This window comes from Carcharodon carcharias, chromosome 11, assembly GCF_017639515.1.
Source record: "Carcharodon carcharias isolate sCarCar2 chromosome 11, sCarCar2.pri, whole genome shotgun sequence".
Taxonomy (NCBI): Eukaryota; Metazoa; Chordata; class Chondrichthyes; order Lamniformes; family Lamnidae; genus Carcharodon; species Carcharodon carcharias.
In genome coordinates this window covers 162677557-162699436 of record NC_054477.1, presented here as the reverse complement: position 1 = coordinate 162699436, position 21880 = coordinate 162677557, and the positions used below count along the sequence as shown (strand labels likewise).

At 42.7% G+C, this 21880-nt stretch overlaps 1 protein-coding gene across 1 annotated transcript; it reads left to right on the top strand.

The window, feature by feature from the left end:
* The first annotated feature begins 8233 nt into the window (after window positions 1-8233).
* LOC121283941 lies at window positions 8234-20963 on the top strand. Its single transcript, XM_041198736.1, has 4 exons — window positions 8234-8294; window positions 15881-16483; window positions 18171-18304; window positions 20685-20963. The coding sequence occupies exons 1-3, from the start codon at window positions 8234-8236 to the stop codon at window positions 18194-18196; spliced, it is 690 nt and encodes a 229-aa protein (XP_041054670.1). The 3' UTR covers window positions 18197-18304; window positions 20685-20963.
* The last annotated feature ends 917 nt before the right edge of the window (window positions 20964-21880 follow it).

The following is a 21880-nucleotide window of genomic DNA, read 5'->3' as shown; positions in this document are numbered from 1 at the left end:
GAAATAAGACTCCCAGAAATAAGGTATGTAAACAGACTCTTGAGGCAGAAAAATCACCTTGGACAGGAGAGAGCTTCTCGAGGTTGACCAATGCTGGCTCCAGCCTAACATCTTGGTTAGCTCAAGAAGACTTCGGACAGAGGTGAGCTTTTCAAAATGATCTACACTGGCTTCGGCCTAATACTCTAGCTAGCTCAAGAAGACTGACTACAGAAGAGACTGCCACTTCCAGCTCCAGATATCAGCTTCATCTGTCCATTTGTCTGATCCGGGAGTGGTAAACTGTTCTCACCTGTTATGGGTTGTATGTCTTTTCTGCCTAATTAGCTCATATATCACATCTAAACTGTTGCTTCTTCATAAACTGCTTTAAAATCATACATGACTTCAACACCTTTTTTGGGTAATCTGTGACTCCCAGACCAAATTCTTCAAACCACACGAGCCTTCTCCATACTTCATCTCATCCTATCAATATATCCGTCTATTTCTTTCTCCCTCAAGTATCTATCTAGCTTCCCCGAAATACCCTCTGACCTTCCCCTCTCTGATGCTGAACATTCTGTATTCAGCAAAGGACTCAGTTTCATATCCTTACACCCTGACCTCAATGAATTTCAGGTTTGGCATGGTGCTGAGCTCTTCTTCCGCTGCCTTCGTCTCCGTGCTCACTTCTTTGGGCAGGAGTCCTCCCCCTGTTCAACAGATCCTTTCATCCGCCTCCAGTATTCTCCCCACACCTGGACCTCCCTCTGGCCTCTTACCTGCTCTTGATCTTTTCATTGAGAACTGTTGGTGTGTCATCGGCCATCTCAATTTCTCTGCTCCTCTTACCCACTCTAACCTGTCTCCTGCTGAACTTGCTGCACTCCATTCTCTTAGGTCCAATCCTGACTTTGTTATCAAACCTGCCAACAAGGGTGGTGCTGTTGTTGTCTGACGTACTGACCTCTACCTTGCAGAGGCTGAGTGCCAACTCTCACACACTTCTTCCTACCTCCCCCGGGACCATGACCCCGTCACCAAACATCAAGCCATTGTTTCCAGGACTGTCACTGAACTCACCTCCTAAAATCACAAAAAGGACTGTTCCCGTAGACCCATCGTGTCAGCCTGTTCCTGCCCTGAGGAATTCATTTCTTCCAATCTTGACTCCATTCTCACTCCCCTTGTCCAGTCTCTTCCCAGCTACATCTGTGATTCTTCTGATGTCCGAGGTCACATCAAACGTCTCCAGTTCCCTGGCCCTCACCAGAATAGTCTGAGGGCTCTCTGTTTCTTCCTTGAACAGAGGCTCGAGCAATCCCCATCCACCACCACTCTCCTCCGCCTGGCTGAATTTGTTCTCTCACTGAACAATTTCTCCTTAAACTTGTCTCACTTCCACCAATTAAAAGGTGCGGCTATGGATACCCGCATGGGTCCCGGTTATGCCTGCCTCTTTGTGGGACATGTGGAACATTCTTTATCCTAGTCCTATTCAGGCCCCCTCCCACAACTCCTTTTTTGGTACATCAACAACTGTTTCGGTGCTGCTTCATGCTTTGGTCTGGATCTGGAAAAATTGATCAAGTTTGCTTCCAATTTCCACCACTCTATTACCTTCACGTGGTCCATCTCCGACACTTCCCTTCCTTGATCTCTCCTATCTCCATTTCTGGTCATAGACTATCCACCAATATTCATTACAAGCCCACCAACCCAGAATTTTCTGTTTTTATTTCCGGTTTCCAGCATCCACAGTATTTTGCTTTCATCCCCTGAATGCATCTATGTTATTCACCTCAACCAAACCATGTGGTAGTAAGATGTATGTTTTCACCAATCTCTGGGTAATTTATCCTGAATTCCTTTGTGCATTTATTAGTGACTATCTTATTTTTGTGACCTCTGGTTTTGGACCACCCCATAAATGGAAACATCTTTTCTACATCTACCTGGTCAGACCCTTTCATAATCTTGATGAAGTCATCCTCAGCCTTCTCTTTTCTCGGTGAAAGAACCCAGCCTGTTCGATCCTTCCTGATAATCATAACCTTTCAGTTTTGGTGTCATCCTAAACGCTCACTCAAAAACTCCAGTCTGTGGACCAGTCATGTGCACTAGCCTAACATATTTTGTCTGAATTGTTTTGATCCCAGCTGATGTTATTATTGGACAAGCTAAGCCCCAGAGTGGAACCCAGCTTGATAGATCCTAACTTTTATTTTTTGTTTAGATATATGGAGAGTGTCTACTGAACAGAGTCACAGGAGTAGCTGATAAACTTTTAACATTTATTAAACCAGAACTATATTACAATAGTCCTTCACCCACAACTACACTTTTACAGATATATACAGATTTGTAAGGATAACACAAGTTAGAAAAGCTCTCTTATACTCTAATGTTCACAGTTAAGTACACAGTTCATGTAAACCAATAAGTGACCTGTGGTCAGACACACTCTGAAACCAAGTGACAGATGCCACCTCAAACAGATGCTATGGATCTCTCCTCAACTCCCCCAGATGCTTGTCACACCGAGAGCCAACTGGTCTCACTGAACTCCGTCTTTCACACGAGGGTTTCCAATCGCTACTCTTGAAGAACTTACGCTAGAATCTTCTCCCAAACAACACTTCCTATCAGATGTTTTCCACATTCAGGATTTCAAATTCTCCTTCCGATGTTCCTCTACCCTGGATCGCCACGTGCATTCAAGCTTCCTTCCACACACTCTCTCACACTGACTCAGCCATGCCAATAGAACACCACTGCTTCACATGCCCATAGTAAAGAGTTACAGACCTTCAGCTGCCCCCTTGGATCCTCCAGCTTCTTGCTTTAAATCCATTTCCTGCTGCTTTCTTCTCTTTAAGCCTGAAGCTTGAAGCCTTTCTCTCCACTCCTTACTTTCACTTCCACAGAACAGGACCGTTTCCAGAGTCTTGTCCTTGTCCTTTGACTGGACTATCCCCTTGGGACCTTTCCTGTTCCACTCCCCTGCATTTGGGGACTCTCTTCTTTAGTTTCTGGAACCTGCTTCTGCAGTTTCCTCTCCTGTCCAGCCTCTCTTGGCAGCTGGCTTCAACTTCTGTTTGGGACTTGCTATCTGTCCCCCTGCTGCCCAGCCTCTCTGGAATCCTGGCTTCAGCTAAACTGAAACTGCTATAGGTTTTCTGTTTTTGTGTGTATGGGGCCTCCCTCTATGGACCCCTGTTGCTAGGCAACAGCACAGTTTTTTTAAAATCTTGTTTAACTTCCCTAAACCACTAACCCCCACCCGACTGATAACACAGCTCTCCACTGCAAGAATCATAAAACTCATTAGAAATGCCACGATACAAACAGCTTTAGACCCTCTGTCTCCATTCAACAATGAAGCTAGATCCCAGGTTTCACCTTTTAACCCACAAATAGAAAAAAATATAAGTTGACCTTAAACTTAAAGATATACCTTTTTCCTAACACAGCCAAATACACATATAACTTACTTAAACTATCTTTATTTCCTAACAGAATCTTGGTTCTGATATTGCAAATTAAATGAAGAATTAAAATTGCTCGAGTGTTCCTGCCTGAAAGACGAAAGAATACAAAGGTTCAGCATTATCGCAGTATGAGTCCTGCCTGGCCAATCCCTAATGGCACCTCTCCTGTTTTCCATATGTGTCAAAAGTCAATTATATCAAAAGTTAATTCATATATACATTCTACAACACATCACTTTTGTTACACATGTATTTGCCAGCTACATTCAAGATCATGACAAATATTCCACATATTATTTTTTTCAATAACAGTCCCATACTTGCTTGAATCAAGACACCATTAAAACTGAAAATACTCAACTTTTAACAGGTGCTTAGTTTTCATTTCTGCTTATCAGTGAGAGTATTTGCCTCAAAACATTTGGGGAACGTCTTGTACTGGAGTTACATCTATTTCAGCAGAATATAAAAAAAACTGCTGCTGTTGCTACTTAGAGGGGCAAATGGAGATGGTAAGGCAGCCTGAGTTGCAAGGAAGATCAAAGAATCCACCGCCTTTCCGATCCCCCTTTTTTCCACTAATTTAAATAGATTTTTCTTCTCCCACCTATTTCCATTATTTTTAAATGTATTCCCATCCATTATTTTATCTCTACCTTTTAGCCTATTTCGATCCCTTCCCCCCACCCCACCCCCACTAGGGCTATCTGTACCTTTATTATCACATTTCTTAGATAATATCACCACCTTCAACACCTCTTTGTCCTTTTGTCTGTGACATCTTTTGGTTATCTCCACCTATCACTGGCCCTCTATCCAGCTCTACCTATCCCCACCACCCCCCCCTTAAACCAGCTTATATTTCATCTCTCTTCTATTTTTTCTTAGTTTTGTTGAAGAGTCACACGGACTTGAAACGTTAACTGTGTTCCTCTCAGACCTGCTGAGTATTTCCAGCTATTTTTGTTTTTGTAAAGAATCCAGCAGGATGCTTCCAGGCTGCAAGCCTCAATACCCAAGAGAAACAGAGCAGGAGTGAGAGTTTGTTTGAGGTCAAGGATCAAAGATCTGCCAAGACCATGGTAGGCACTTTGCGCAGGGAGGTGCCAATGACAGTGGTGGCACCTCTTCCTTGAAACCCAGGATTCCTTTAAAGTGCAGTAAGACATGTAATTACCTCACTAAAGCAGTCAAAATAAGCTCCCTACTCCATGAGTCATCCTTGTTGTCTCTAAACATGTGTGGTGCCCCTTTGTTCAGTCTTGTCACAATGCCAGAGGAGCTCGAGGTGAAAGTGAGAGGCTGGTATTGAGGAGCACAGGCAAAACCTCTGGAATTTGAGCGCGTCAACATCATTGGGCCTCATTCAAATATGTTTAAAGCTGCCCCATGGGATGGACAAATAAGCACAGTTATAAATTGGAGTACTTTAATTCAGATCCAGAAGGTTGGAGGAAGTGACTTCCGCCCTAATTTTCAGGGCAATAAAATGAGTCGCCCGGGGCCCAAATCAAAGAAATTTACGTCTCATTCCAAACTCCATCCAAAATTCTCAGCCCCACGTGTTAGTCTAGTCGAGGATATGGTCTTGGCGCTGGCAAGAACACCAACAATAAATCTTTCTGCTCCAATCATTTCTCTTTCTTTCATCCTCTTTCCCTTGTGTGTGTGTGTGTGTGTGTGTGTGTGTGTGTGTGTGTGTGTGTGTGTGTGTGTGTGTCTATTTCCCCTCTTCTCCTTGTGTTGATCATCTCCCTTTCCCTTCTGCTTTTCCTTCTCCAATCCCTGTCCGCTTTCCCCACACCCCCAGCTATTTCTCCATGGGTCAGTTCTTCCGTTCAGGCCATGTGGTCCTGCCTTTCTCCGCTGCTCCAGGTTGCCAACTCTGACTGGGCTGGGCCATCCAAGGCTTTTGGGCTGCTCTTGGGTTGACGACCTTCCCTCCTTTTGTTTTTGGCCCTGCGTTGGCCAGTTGTCTTGCCTCTGGCCGCTGCAGGGGCCATGGGGGAGATGGAAAGGCCCGCTGCCTACCTCCACTAACCACCTCCATTGTGCCTCTATGGCCAGGTGTTGTTGTTGTTGTTGTTGTTGTTGTTGTTGTTGTTGCGGGTGCAGCTGTTGTGGGTGTCACTTGGCTCCGAGCGCGGCCGCTAATCGCACGAGGCCTGCCGCTCGGTTTGAATTTGCAGGCCGCGCAAGCGCACTTCCCCTTTCCCCCGGGCATCCCGCTGGAAGCTGATTGGCCCGGGGATTGCTAATTGACTCCAATTCTGTGCAGGAGGGCAGCGAGCTTTTACCTCAGCCTCCATACTGGCCCCTTCAGCAGAGCTGGCACGGGTGGTCTTGGTTACCTGGAGCAATGAGATTCCTCGCCGCCAAAAAAGGCTCAAAACCCAAATCAAGCACTTTTTTTATGGGATGATAAGGCACCAAAACCCAAGGAGAGGTATGTATAGTAATGTGAAAAGTCAAAGAATTTTTAAAAATGTATATTTGATGGTTATTTCCTTTCATTCACAAGTCTGTAATTTCAATAAACAATTTTATGCCCAATTTTTTGTTAAAGAAAATCATGTGTTTTTCTGCAGCGCTCCCTCAGTACTGACCCTCCAACAGTGCGGCACTCACTCAGTACTGACCCTCCGACAGTGCGGCACTCCCTCAGTACTGACCCTCTGACAGTGCAGCACTCCCTCAGTACTGACCCTCCGACAGTGCGGCACTCCCTCAGTACTGACCCTCCGACAGTGCGGCACTCACTCAGTACTGACCCTCCGACAGTGCGGCACTCCCTCAGTACTGACCCTCCGACAGTGCGGCACTCCCTCAGCACTGACCCTCCGACAGTGCGGCACTCCCTCAGTACTGACCCTCCGACAGTGCGGCACTCCCTCAGTACTGACCCTCCGACAGTGCGGCACTCCCTCAGTACTGACCCTCCGACAGTGCGGCACTCCCTCAGTACTGACCCTCCGACAGTGCGGCACTCCCTCAGTACTGACCATCCGACAGTGCGGCACTCCCTCAGTACTGACCCTCCGACAGTGCGGCACTCCCTCAGTACTGACCCTCCGACAGTGCGGCACTCCCTCAGTACTGACCCTCCGACAGTGCGGCACTCACTCAGTACTGACCCTCCGACAGTGCGGCACTCCCTCAGTACTGACCCTCCAACAGTGCGGCACTCCCTCAGTACTGACCCTCCGACAGTGCGGCACTCCCTCAGTACTGACCCTCCGACAATGCAGCAGTTCATTTTGTACTCTCTCTCCAACAGTGCAGCACTCCCTCAGTACTGACCCTCTGACAGTGCAGTGCTCCCTCAGTACTGACCCTCTGCAATTGCAGCATTCCTTTAATACTGTCCCTCTGGCAGTGCGGTGCTCCCTTAGTACTGGCCCTTCTACAGTGCAGCACCCTCTCATAACTGACCCACCAACAGTGCAGCATTCCATTAGTACAGGCCTCCCAACAATGCAGTTCTCACTCAGTACAGGCCTCCCACATTGCAGCGTGCCCTCAGTGCTGACCCCGGACAGTGCATCACTCCCTCAGCACTAACCCTCTAAGAGTGTAGCATACCCTCATCACCTGACCCCCCCAACAGTGTGACACTCCCTTAGTATTGACCGTCTAACAGTGTGACATTCCCTCAGTACTGTCCCTCCGACAGGACAGCAATCTCTCAGAACTGATCCCCCAACAGGACAGCACTCCTTCAGTATTGACCCTCTGACGGTGCAGCACTTGCTCAATACTGACCCTCCAACAGTGCAGGGCTCCCTCAGTATTGACCCTTGTACTGTGCCACACTCCTTCAATGCTGAACTTGCAACAGTGCAGCAATCCCTCAGTAGTGGCCCCCTGACATTGCAGTGCTCCCTCAGTACTGACCCCCTGACAGTGCAGTGCTCCCTCAGTACTGACCCTCCGATAGTGACATGCTCCCTCAGTACCTACCTTGCAACAATGCAGCAATCCCTCAGTAGTGACCCTCCGACAGTGCAGTTCTCCCTCACTACTTCACTGAAGTGCTCAACTCCTGGAGTAGAGTTTGAAACTACAGCTGTCTAATCCAGGGAAGAGGGACTGATGACGTTTATCCTGCATTGTTTATCCTTCCTAATAAAGCTGCATTTCCGGTACTGTAAGACCTTGGAAAAATATTTTCTTGGAAAGGCCTACTCCTGTCTTGTAAAATCTGAGGCTAAATTTGAAATATTGGCAGGAATTTTAATTTTTGAATTGGGCTTTCTTGTCTATATTTTCTATCTATGGCTTATTTCTGATTGATTTTTCTTTAAGTCAGTTACAATAACCACTTCTCTTCACCATAGCTCCAGAGTGCCAATGAAACTCCTACCCTGAAATCAATGATTGGAAAATCAGGCACTGTGGGCCTGTTAATTCTCTTCAAGTGTCATTCCTTACTTGATCGCTCCTTTAGTGTTCACTGTTGTTTATGCAATAGCTGGAATATTTTAATCAATGTTAAAAATTGTAGGGATGAACTTAATTTTTTATTCTAAATCGTATTCTTATTGTTTAAAACTTTCAACATAATTAATTTCAGTAAATTATGCTTATAATCTTTGGCTAGATTTTCACTTTGTAATCCCTTTCAGCACCTGAATAATATTTCTAGATCTGCGATAACATTTTGATGTGAGCTGTTTCAAAGTGCCAGTGTCATGAATATACTGCGACTAATACTGTCCAGACTGTGCCTGCATTTCTTCTGCAGTGAAAGCATTGAAAACATGAAATCCTTTGACCCTACAGTCTTCATTCAAGCAACTTTGCAGCTTGTGTACATAATTGGTGAGTAAGGACTAAACTTTCATTTTGATGCTAAAGTCAATATAATTGACAGTTTTTTTTATTGTTCTTTACCGGTATATGGGCATTACTTTCAAGGACAAATTTAATTGCCCAACTCGAAATTGCTCTTGACAAACTGATGTTTGTCTTCAAATTGCATAGGCAGTAGGCAGTTTAAAAAACCTTCCTTTTGATTAAAATGGTGGTTATGTGATTACTGAACTGCTTAAAATTCCTGGGCAATGGGATTAGCCCTGTTGTCTTTTCTCCTAGCTTCACTAAGGTTACTGATTTATACAATAACTTGGATTGATCTTCAAAAGTTTATTTACTGGGTAGTTTTTGAATTCTACAGCATTTCACCCAGGTACAAATTGATAAATTAATATTATTATTTGGATACGATATTAGATATTCTTCATTCTTCACAAGTTTGTCAATTCTGTGTACCTACAAATTATCCTGAACCAGGAGGACACTTGCACAGAGAATCATAGAATAGTATAGCACAGAAAGTTGTTTGTAGCTGAACATCTTGCAAAGTATGAAACTTAGACTCACATTAAGATTTCTTTCCCCCCTCCCCAGATAAGTGTATATTGCTATGATTGTGAGCCACTTGGTGATATAAGATGCTGCCAAAAGCAATTGTCTTTTTTATTTTGTTTGCAAATTGTTGCATTACGCTGATCACAATTGTACTGATTTGTTTTTATTATTACTCAGTTTAAGTTCATAGACTTGTAAGAATTTGTTATAATCATTCAGTGCAGTGAGCCTGCTTCAGTACTTTCAGAGGAAACCAGTTAATCCCAATTTTTTCCATATTCCTGCAATTTTTCTCCTTCAAATTTTTATCCCATTCCCTTTTGAAGGCTAACATTGAATCTGTGTTCACCATCCTATCTGGCAGTATATTCCAAATTCTAACCACTTATTGTGTAAAAGGTTTTCCTCGTGACCCTCTCGATCTTATGCTAATCACTTTAAATCTGTGCCCCCTGATATCGACCCTTCAGCCATTGGGAACAGTTTACCTTTACTTACTCTACCTGAACCCTTCATGATTTTAAACACCTCCATCAAACTTCCCCTTAGCCTTCTCTGATCTAACAACTCCAGCATCTCTAGTCATTTCATGCATCCTTAATCCCTCATCACTGGAAACATTCTGGTAAATTTCTTCTGTACCATCTCCAAAACCTTCACATGGTTTCAAAGGGTGGTGCCCAGAATATAAAGGGCCACTCTGTGATCCATTGCTGTCAGCAGTCAGCTGCAATCACGGGTAGCACACAGTGCACTCCCTGTGAGCGCTGCTCCCAATAGGAGTGTTGGATTGTGGAGTTCACCCGTGTTACATTCATTCCGTGCACCTTGTGTCCTCCCTATAACATTTAAATGTGAATGTGTTTTTGTGTGTACCGGAGTGGATATTTTCAATTTCACATTTCTTTCTTTGTCTATTCCCTTCTATCCAATAACTCCACTAGTCTGCTCCCCAGTAATGTCTGCCCAGCCATAGTCTTGCTCTCTCTCTCACACACATTCTCTTCTGACAGATAAAGTTACACTGACAAGGCCAATTATTTAACGAGGTCCAATGACCTGTAATTACAAACCTTCTGTCTAATATTAGAATCCAGGAATGAGGTATCATTTTACTTTCAATATAGACTCTTGTAAATGACATTGAGCAGAGGGTCATACATGCACAATAATTCTGGTACATTCTACTATCTGAGCACTTGTCTAATCCATTTTACAAAGGATAGTAATTACCCCCAGTGTTTGTATAATTACAGCAATAGCAGTAAATGCTTAGTCACTCGTATTTGGCACTGTATGAGTCACATTCAGAAATAATAAAATCACTCACATTTAGTCTTGTTTCATACTTAAGAGGGGAAATTTTCTGACATTGTGATCCAAATAGGCAGTTTTGTGCATTGGTTGTACATATTATAAATTTGAGTGCGCACACTAAATTATTTTTCAACCAATTAAATTAATGGACAGGAGGGGGGAGGGTAGAAGGTAAATTGGTTGCGTGTAAGGAGGTCCCTGCCCACTTGACAACTGCCCATGCAGGAAAAAAAGCAAGAGTACAGTATAGTGCATGGATGTTATTGACAGCAGACCAAGAGAAGGAGATATTACAGAGGTTGAGCATATTAATTCAGCAGGGATGTGGTTGTGGTAGATGTGTGAGGAGGTGCTGGAAAGGGAATGGCGAGTGGAAAGGTGAAAGAGGCTGCAGCATGATGGTAACAAGAGGGTGGGGGAACACATGAGTGATTAGAGGAGGGATTGGAAAAGCAACGGCAGAGGACTAGTTTTCCCTACAACCTCCACCCTACATGTTGCCTGCAGCTGTGGTATCACCTTTCTTCACTACACCAAACCATACTACTCACCACCTCCTGAGTTTAAGGAAAATAGAAATGTTGCAAGAATGAGAAGCAGGTGACAGAGAGAGAAGTAGAGTACAAAAGTGAAGAGCATGGAAAATACCATCTTAAAATTCCCACTTTACTAGCAACCCTGGCTGGGGTGTCACCAAGTGGCACTGTGACAGGAGTTTCAATATTAAATACTAGATCAAGAAGGCCTACACCTAATCTAAACCAAAAATACCTGGAAAAACTCAGCAGGTCTGACAGCATCTGCGGAGAGGAACACAGTCAACGTTTCGAGTCCGTATGACTCTTCAACAGAACTAAGTAAAAATAGAAGAGAGGTAAAATATAAGCTGGTTTAAGTGGGGGGAGTAGAGCTGGATAGAGGGCCAGTGATAAGTGGAGATAGACAAAAGGACAAAGAGGTGTTGAAGGTGGTGATATTTTCTAAGGAATGTGCTAATTAAGGGTAGAAAGCAGGACGACAAGGTACAGATAGCCCTAGTTGGGGTGGGGTGAAGGGAAGGGATCAAAATAGGCTAAAAGGTAGAGATAAAACAATGGATGGAAATACATTTAAAAATAATGGAAATAGGTGGGAAAAGAAAAATCTATATAAATTATTGGGGAAAAAAAGGGGGGATCGGAAAAGGGGTGGGGATGGAGGAGAGAGTTCATGATCTAAAATTGTTGAACTCAATATTCAGTCCGGAAGGCTGTGAAGCGCCTAGTCAGAAGATGAGGTGCTGTTCCTCCAGTTTGCGTTGAGCTTCACTCGAACAATGCAGCAAGCCAAGGACGGACATGTGGGCATGAGAGCAAGGTGGAGTGTTGAAATAGCAAGCGACAGGGAGGTCTGGGCACGCTTGCAAACAGACTGAAGGTGTTCAGCAAAGCGGTCACCCTGTCTGCGTTTGGTCTCTCCAATGTAGAGGAAACCGCATTGGGAGCAACGAATGCAGTAGACTAAATTGAGGGAAGTGCAAGTGAAATGCTGCTTCACTTGAAAGGATTGTTTGGGCCCTTGGACGGTGAGGAGAGGGGAGGTAAAGGGGCAGGTGTTGCACCTTCTCCGGTTGCATGGGAAGGTGCCGTGGGAGGGGATTGAGGTGTAGGGGGTGATGGAGGAGTGGACCAGGATGTCCTGGAGGGAATGATCCCTGCGGAATGCTGCCGGTGGGTTGAAGGGAAGATGTGTTTGGTGGTGGCATCATGCTGGTGTTGGTGTAAATGGCGGAGGATGATCCTTTGAATGCGGAGGCTGGTAGGGTGATAAGTGAGGACAAGGGGGACCCTATCATGTTTCTGGGAGAGAGAGGACGGTGTGAGGGCGGATGCGCGGGAGATGGGCCGGACACGGTTGGGGGCCCTGTCAACCACCGTGGGTGGAAAACCTCGGTTAAGGAAGAAGGAGGGCATGTCAGAGGAACTGTTTTTGAAAGTGGCATCATCAGAACAGATGCGACGGAGGCGAAGGAACTGAGAGAATGGGTTGGAGTCCTTACAGGAAGCGGGGTGTGAGGAGCTGTTGTCAAGGTAGCTGTGGGAGTCGGTAGGCTTGTAATGAATATTGGTGGACAGTCTATCACCAGAAATTGAGACAGAGAGGTCAAGGAAGGGAATGGAAGTGTCAGAGATGGACCATGTGAAAATGATGGAGGGTTGGAAATTGGAAGCAAAATTAATAAATTTTTCCAGGTCCAGACGAGAGCATGAAGCAGCACCGAAGCAATCATCAATATACCGGAGAAAGAGTTGTGGGAGGGGGCCAGAGTAGGACTGGAACAAGGAAGTTGAAGGGAAAACTAGTCCTCTGCGGTTGCTTTTCCAATCCCTCCTCTTATCATAAAGAGACAGGCATAACTGGGGCCTATGCGGGTACCCATAGCCACACCCTTTATTTGGAGGAAGTGAAAGGAGTTTGTTCTTCAAGGTGTATTTTCCTCACAAATAAGTCAAAATGGTTTCTCAAAGGTTTAATCTTCCATTTTTCCTCAGTAACTGAAATTTCTGATGTTCAAAACTAGCATTTAAACAAAACAGTAAGTTACATTTCACAATAGTATGACTAAATTTATCCACTGAATTGGCTTTTATGTCATTTAATTCCTTATTTTAGTTTTTACTTCAAAGCCTAAATGTCTCTCAAAAGTTCTGAGCTTGACTTAATCATTTTGCCCAGAGTTGCCATTTTGCTTGCTGGATGCATTTTTGAAAAAAAAACATTCATGGGATGTGACCATCACTGACAAGACCAGCATTTATTTCCCAACCTAAATTGACCTTGAGAAAGTGGTGGCGAACCACCTTGTTGAATACAACTGAGTTCCTTGCTAGGCCATTTCAGAGGCGAGTTAAGAGTCAAACTCATCACTTTTGCTTTGAAGTCTCATACAAGGTCAGCGATTTCCTTCCCTAAAAAATATCAGTGAACCAGATTTTAGTTAATTAATCGAATTTAAATTCACCAGCTACTATGCCAGGATTTGATCTTTTATCTCTGGATCATTAATCCATGCCCACTGGATTAGTTGTCCAGCAAAATAACCACTATGCTCCTGTCCTCCATAATTATACGGCCTGAATATATACAGTGCACCCAAGAAATTTTCTCAAATCCCCATCTTCTCACATTGAAAGGATCACACCAGGATCACAAAGGTGGAATTTAGGGTTGCAACGTATTTATAGCTGCACACTGTTTTGTCCATTAAAGATGAGAAGCTGAAAATTTTAATCCCAGGAATGTGCATGCATGCATCTTATAAAACCAAGGATTTCCCAATATATAGGAGTATGTGTAAATGATGGGAATTTCTACACAAAAAAAAAACTTTGAAATGCTATTTTCTACTTGTTCATTTAGTACCAATGAAAATGAATCTACCAATATCTTCAGCACACAGCGTGAACGGGGCCTATGCATGGAAAGCCTGACGATGACAGAGAACAGAGCCTGCGCTTTCTGAAATTTTATAGCTACTGAAATCTAATAAATTTGCACCAGTGTAGTTTTACATTAAGCATTAAAAACTGGGAGAGATAAACGACCATAATTTGTACACTGCAAACTAACAAATGGGTTTCATTTTATTGATCTCAATTACTTGTGTCAAAAGGAATCTTTACATTTACCAGTCGACAGTCAAGCCAATGTAGATGCACTTAATACTGTCGGAAAGCAGGACTGCCCGGCTTCTATGTATGCTTGTTACGGTGGGGAATTTCGTCCGCCAGCCGCACATATTGAAAACTTAATGGGTCGCATTTTGCTGAACATATAACTTTGTGTGAACAATGCTCATGTTATAATGTGAAAATCAGACAGCCACTCGTGATCAGAAAGGGATTCACTGTGAGCTGCAAATTGCTACAAGTTGCTAGATGGTTTGGGTGCTCTGCTGTACATTAGCCTGACTGTCGACTGTCTGCTGTTCGTTTAGTGAAATGGCAGCTCGCCCTCAACCTCCCAGTGAATTTCAAGAAGTTGCTGAAGTTGCACATTAAATACCATTTAAACTCGCTGCATAATTGTTAAGTCTAATAATTAGCAACATAAATACCTTTAGCTACACGATAATTGTAATGACTCTCTTGCCCAGAAAGTAATAATTCAAAGTTGGAGTCTAAGTTCATCAGGTTGTGAATTTTTGGAGATTTTAAAATGTCAAGTATAAAATTTTATTTTTTACTTTTTCTTTCTGTCTCTTTATTCCCTCTCTCCTAATCCAATCTTTTTTTTCCCTCTCTTCATTTCCCTCTCTGGACCTGATTTGACTCTAATTCACCCAATTTCTTTCTCCATTGTTGCTTCATTTCTTTCTCAATCTTTAAATCTCATTGGTTAAGGAAATAAACAGTTGTTTCCATTGTTCACTGATGTCCCCCAAACACTGTTGTACCATTATTACCCTCATTTCCAACACTTTATGGGCAAAACCTTTTTTTTGAGTTGAAGGCTGCAGTAGCAGGTATAACTAAAGGGACGTGCTGCAAGATGCCCCACTCAAGTAAATTATAGGCGAATGGAAAATTGTGTGCAATTCTTCTGTGATTTTTCCAGTATGAGCAGTTGCAGTTAGCAGGTAAAACTGCATGGTTAGAAAAACAGCCATTCAATATCCTTAGAATACCTCCCTTTACCTTGAGTTGGGTCTAGTAACATCTCTTAATATTGTAATAGTGTCAAATAAGGGGTAATTTTGTTAGTTTGTATTCCCAAAGCAGGGAGTGTACATTGACAATTTAATCGTAGGTTGCCCCTGATTTATCATTCGCAGTTGACCCCCCCCCCCCCCCCCACCACCCCCCCAGTGAATTTCAAGGTCACATGCTCATTGAATTTGGAGAGATATCTGGGAAAAGAGCCTGACCTCAAGAAAAGAGCCAAGGTGAGAGAAGAGTGGGACTAAATAAATATCGGCTGTCATGCATATGGAAGCTACCATGTAAAGAGGAAAACAAAAACAAAAACAGAATTACCTGGAAAAACTCAGCAGGTCTGGCAGCATCGGCGGAGAAGAAAAGAGTTGACGTTTTGAGTCCTCATGACCCTACGACAGAACTTGAGTTCGAGTCCAAGAAAGAGTTGAAATATAAGCTGGTTTTAGGTGTGTGTGTGGGGGGGCGGAGAGAGAGAGAAGTAAAGAGGAAACCCTTTATTTCAATCACAATAAAGTTTGAGATGTTAAACTTGTATATTACTTGGTGCTTACAGCACTGAAACAGAACATTCAGCCCAACAGATCCATTCTCTTTCCACCCCTCTTCATCTGAGTTTATCAGCATATCCTTCTATTCCTTTCTCCCTCATCTGTTTATCTAACTTCCCCTTAAAATGCTTCTATTCACCTTAACTACTCCCTATGATAGCAAGTTCTCACCCTTCTCTGGATAAAGAAGTTTCTCCTGAAATCCCTATTAGATTTATTAGTAACTATCTTGTATTTATGGCCCTTATTCTGGTCTCCTCCACAAGTAGAAACGTCTTCTCCATGTTACCTAATGTACTGTGCTACCTAATGAATATCAAGATGGAGATTTCCTCTAAGCACCATGTAGAAAAATCATATGTGCATTCCCTTAAAATGGGTATTCTCATTTCACAACACAGAGGAAATCTTGCCTGCCTTTTGTGAGTTACAGCCCATAAACATTCTAATTATTTCTTTATTATTATATCAACAGCTGCATTCATCAAAGCTGATCATGTGGCTAAAAGTGGAACCACCTCTGTCTTCGCACATCTGGAAACCTATCATAATGAAACTTTGGCTAATGGAAGAGAAAATACAAACACAAGCCTGGCTTTGGAAACAGTTGCAACAGCCATCCTTCTGCCTATCAGGAATGAATTATTAGCTACTGAAAGCAGTGTGGAGTCAAATGCAACCAAAACCGCTGAAAGTACTATCACAGAAGAGGTACTTGCCCAACCACAACAGCCATCTGTGGATCAGGGTATTAACAAACTGAAAGTTGAGGAGGGGAAGTCTGTGGTTTTGCCATGTTGGTATCACAATGATGGTGCTTATTTAGACAAAGTCTCTGTATCGTGGTACAGGGAGCAACTCTCTGAGAAGTTACCTGTTGTAAGAGACAACACAGCTGCCTCTGGTAACTATTCTGGTCGAGTGTTTCTAAATGGACATCTATCAAATGGAGACGCTTCCATGACGATTCTAAATGCAACCAAGAGTGATGATGGCACTTATTTCTGCACAATAATGCTTGCTAACGGGACAATTTTAACTGGTGATGGTACACACCTCATAGTGAAATCAAAAACAGGTAACTTTACATTGGCCCAAATCTTTCAGTTCCCGGATGGTCAGAGACCAACGTACTCCAGAAGATGTGCTATGGGACCCCATCGAAGTCTCAACGCAAGAACTCCATGGAAACTGCCCACAATGTTTCAACTTCCGATGGCCAATTCCCCTGCGTCTAGAATCCTCCAAAAATGTGTCCAGCCCTGAGTCAGAGTCGGAGACTTTGGAGGGTTCCGACTCAGTTATCTGGATAGTTACCTAGGAAATATTAGACAGGAAGAAACCATGACTAACTCCTAAATAATTATATAACTGACCACCCCCCCCCAACCCCCAGCTCCCCACTGACACCCCCCCCGCCCCATTTCCTTTTCCCCGACGCTCTGACCTCCCTGACCTTTTGACCCCCAATGCTCTGACTCTTCACTGACCCTCAGACTCCCCCATCCTTCTGACTTCCCCCCGACCTTTCCAACGCTTCCCAACCCCACCTTGACCCTCGCACACCCTCACTCGACCCTCTGACCCCCTCAACTCTCCGATTTCCCCCCCGATACCCCCGACCCGCCATCCTGACCTTCCAACTCCCTCCAATTCTCCAACTCCGCCCCCCCCCGCCGACTTCCATCCCCAACCCGACTTTACAACCCTGTCACCCCACCTTCCTTCCACCTACCACTCTGCCGCAACATGCTTTCTGCCAACCCACCCACCCTGCCACCGACCCACTTACCTCACTCACTCATTCACTAACACACTGAAATGCTATTTAAATGTCACAAAACTTTTCAGTGTGTTAGTGAATGAAGACTTAATAAAATATGGCAGCCAGTGCTGGAAACAGAGGGCATGGCTTGACTTCCCCTGACGATCCTACCCTATGAGGAAGGACTCTGAGAACAGGTACGCTCCACGTTTCTGAAGAGGCCTCTTTTGGAAGTCCAAGCCAGAAATGTGGAGCTCTATCTTAGTATAAAAAAAGGGAGTGGAATGGCAATTTGATGGTGATTGCCGCTCCTCAGAAGATTGGCCCATTGTATTCCTTCAAAGCTAAACAACTCTGAAGGTTTCCTTTGAAGGCAACAAATTACTTCATCAATTAATAATGTGCTTTTATGTAATTAAATCCCTTTGTGGCTTCCTGTAACTCTGCAACCTCTTCCAGTGTCATGGACTGTGACCCTTATTTTATTCATTTCTAGTGTAGGAATTTGGTTTAAAAAAAAAAGTAATTACTCCTAACTTCAAGTTGAAAATTTATGATGCAAGTCTTATATTATGGTTTTAGTATTTTGAACATTTTATATTGAAATTATTAATTCTTAGTGTGCAACTATTGCTGAGTAACATTGATATTCAACAGATTGTTTTGATAGCTGAGATGGAACCTGTAAAAAGTGTTATAAATATCCAATCCAGATAAAGAGATAAGAACTCCACTTCTTACATTATAAGAGCCGGCTTCAAGGTAAATTTGGTCAATTTTGGAGACTTTCGTTAGCAATAAAGATTTAAACAGCAATTTACATTTATTTAGTGTCAGTAGAGGGGCAGAGAGGTTAAAGATGGAATTATAGATCATAGAGCCTAGGACAAGGTGGGTCAAAGGGGATATGAGATGTACAAAATGGTGAGGTAAGTTAATATACTTAATGAGTAACATGCTATTTTTCTGATTAAGATGTGTATTTTTCATTCTCTTGTAGAGTTTTTGGTTTTAAAGAAACCTTAGGAAGCACCATTGGGATTGTTGCAACAAGTATTGTTGTCTTTGTTGGACTTATGACACTTCTTGTGCCACGCTTGAGAAGAAAGATGCCATGTCAAAAATTAGACACAGGTGAGATAAATTTGCACTGTAACAATTCGTTTAACATCCAGTGAAACTGACATCTAACATTTCAACATAAAGACTGGCATACAAGTAGAGGAGCCAATCTTAACTCCATTGTGGCATGCCAGTTGAGAAATTGGATAATATCATATCAACCATGCAAGATTTTTTTTTGCAAGTAGAATTGTTTAGAGAACACAGGGAGAAAAACGAAAGGTGCTAAACAGCACAACACGGTACTCGGGTCTGGAGAAAGCTTGTCAGGAGTTAACTAAAGAAAACAGCTCAACAGTCCTCTCTGGGGTTTTGTAGATTTTGAAACAAATGCTTCTCAGCTAGAGTATTGCAGACAATTCTGGGCACTCCACTGCAGGAAAGATGTAAAAGGCCTCTAAAATCAGACGACAGAGCATGTCTACACAATGTTCCCAAGACTGAGGAATTTCAGTTTAGAGGAAAGGTTGAAAAAGTTAGGAATGTTCTCCTTGGAACAGAGAAGGCTAAGAGGTGACCAAATTGAGATTTTCAAGATGAAGAGAGGTTCCGATAGAACAGATCGAGAAAATCTATTCTCTCTGGCCAGTGGGTCAATGACCCGAGGTCATAAATCCAGAATCAGTGGCAAAAGATCTAGAGGGGAGAAGAGAAGAAATGTTTTCACTCAAAGTTGTCAGGATCTGGAATGTTCAACCTGAAAAGATGTTGGAAGCTGATTCCATTATATTTAAAAGGGAGTTGGATAGGTATTTCAGGGTTACAGGCAAAAAGCAGAAGATGTGGGATTAAGCACAACTGCTCTTTCAAAGAGCCAGGACAGTATTCTGTTCTGTAAATTTCTATGGTTTCTATGAAAGAGGTATATGATCTTGTTCATTTGATCAACACAGAACATTCTCTGTTGTTTTAAAATATATAAATTTCCTTTCTTTTAAAATCAGCCAATACATGGTGATTGACTGAACAATACCATTGATATAATCTTCAAAATCTAAATCATGTCACATGGATGTTGATGAGGTTCCCAAATATACATTGTCTGGTTTTGGAAATTCAATTCTTCATTGATATTAGATACGTTCTATTCCTAACTGATTTGATTAAATTGATTGCTAATCAAAGGCCAGAAGCTGGGTTTCCACAGTGGAGGTGACAACTGCCGCAGTTGGAGCCTTCAGAAGACATTGACTGGGGTATCCCTTGGAACTTGTCCTTTTCCACCGCCATAGCTTCACCAGAGGTGCAGCTGGCACCTGGTTTACACATACAAAAAGCTCTAAGAAAATTCCCAGCCCATAGCTTCCATTTCGAAAATAATAAATTGCCTATTGTTTTAGAGTTAAAGATAAAAACAAAAAATATCCATAATTATGTAATAATAAAAGCAAAATAGTCTGGATGGTGGAAATCTGAAATAGAAACAAAGTGCTGGAAATACTCAGCAAGTCTGGCAGTGTCTGTGGTGAGAGAAACAGAGTTAATGTTTTGAGTCCAAGTTATGACTTTTCTTTGGAAGTATTCAAATTTGCCACAATATGAATGGATCTGGGTTTTTCTCAGGTTCGAAGTTTGCAGGTTTAGACATGGAAAATATCCATCTCAGTGATAGGAAGGTGAGGAGTGAAATGCATTTGTTATGCTCCCAAATATTCAAAGCAGAGACTCACTGTACTGAAGATTGAGGGCTAGCTAAATCAGAGAAGAAACCTTGGGGGTGCAAGTTTAACCTGATGCACCAGATGAGGGGGCTAAAACCAACATTGCACTCAAACCTGTCAGTTTTTCAACTGATTATGAAATTCCCCCCATTGGGCGAGATGTAAATTCAGCTTTCCTCCTGATCCAGTGGGTTTCCCATCCAGCGAACTGGGTTAAAAGTGCCCCCTGGTGTTGAAAAATAAAATTTTCAGCACTGTGTGATAGGAGCAAGCAACAGGTACTGAGAAGGATAGCTTCAATCTCAATGTTCAGCTGAAAGAAGTTGTGACTTATTCGTGCCAATGTTGGACAGATGCTCAGATTGAAAAGAATACCTGCTATGGCATCACAGCACAAAACCATTACCAGAAATTACAGGCTGCTTAACTCCTGGGTTAATCACATCAATACTGATCATTTAACTGCCTCAATCTGTTGGACCTGGTAGCTCAAATATAACTGATAATGTATTTAAACAGAAGTATACAAATAGAAAATAGATTTTTTTTGACTGCACATAAGACAGGTTTACATATAGGTCAATTGGAATATAGATGATGTAGTAACACAGTCTTATTAGAGTTCCTCTTATAGTGACCATACAAGCTATGCCTAGTATGTTTGTGTTCCCCTACAGCATTCTTCTCTGCTAGTGACCAATGCTCATGATTTCTTTTGTCTTTTCCTACAGCTCAAGTTGCTCCAGCTTAGTTCAGAAATTGACAACATTGATCCACCGTCTGAGTTAGTTGATAAGATGGATGTTCCTACATTCAGCTTTCCTCCTGCTCTGTTCTCCCCTTCACCCTAAATGTGAGATTTCCTCAGTCATATGATGCTAACAATGGCCATTCTAAATGAAACATATTCTACTTTGCAGCTGTCTTTGACTTAAGATATTGGATTCACAGTATTTGGATCTTAGGTGATCCGTGCTCATTATTGGGCTTCCATGTTCAATCTTTTACCCAGTAGCTTTCTCAAGAAAGATAAAAATTCTATCGTTGCCAGTGCTACTATTACTGAGCCCTAATATCCATTTGAAGTTAGTTTTTATTCTCAAGTCCTCCTAAAGAACCAAATATTTCATTCTGAAAAGCCTGGTAAAATGAAGACTCCTCCTACATCAGCAAGGTGGATATGTTTAAACATATTACACAATATGTTTAGCAACGTCGGAGCCATGAGCTCATCAAGTGAGAAAACCTAACCAGGCACGAAATGAACAGCACAAAATCACAGAGTAACTTTTCATTGAAAAAAATCCACAGATATGATCACCGTCTAAATTTAATAAAGTTGACACTGATGGTAACAGGTTCAAGGTGATTATGCTGGGGGTGGAGGTACTGCTAGAAGAATAGCCACACACTTTCTCATTAGTCACTGTGGCACAAGGTCAATACAAAATTGGCTATAGCTTTAAACACTGGGGCAAGCAATACTGAGAGGGAGAAAGATAGAATTCAGTAGGTAGGTTTTGAATACTATAGATGTTTTGTAGTATCTGGTCAGTGTCTAATGAGCATTCAGCTACATTGGTCAGCATAGAACTAGGAGTAGGAGTAGGGGTTATATGTTGTAAGTAGTTAACCCTGCAAAAAGCATGGTTACAAGTGATGCTTTTAACTTTCATTACAAATTTTCCATCTTTTCTCAAAAAATACCCCACAGAAACTTGCTTGGGGAGGGATATTTTTAAAATTCATTCACAGGATGCGAGTGTCACTGCAAAGTCTGCATTTATTCCCCATTCCCAATACTTTTGAGAGGTTGTGGTGAGTCACTTTCTTGACAAGTGGCTTGTTGAACTATTTCAGATGGCAGATGAAAGTCAACCATATCGCTGTGGATCTGGAGTCACGTATAGGCAGATAGGGCAAGGAC

What these genes read in the sequence shown, in the direction of transcription:
- LOC121283941 (XM_041198736.1), top strand. Translation starts at nt 8,234, where the DNA reads ATGAAATCCTTTGACCCTACAGTCTTCATTCAAGCAACTTTGCAGCTT. An exon ending in GCAGCTTGTGTACATAATTG is followed by an intron (nt 8,295 to 15,880) that starts GTGAGTAAGGAC and finishes TTATATCAACAG; the next exon opens with CTGCATTCATCAAAGCTGAT. An exon ending in CATAGTGAAATCAAAAACAG is followed by an intron (nt 16,484 to 18,170) that starts GTAACTTTACAT and finishes ATTCTCTTGTAG; the next exon opens with AGTTTTTGGTTTTAAAGAAA.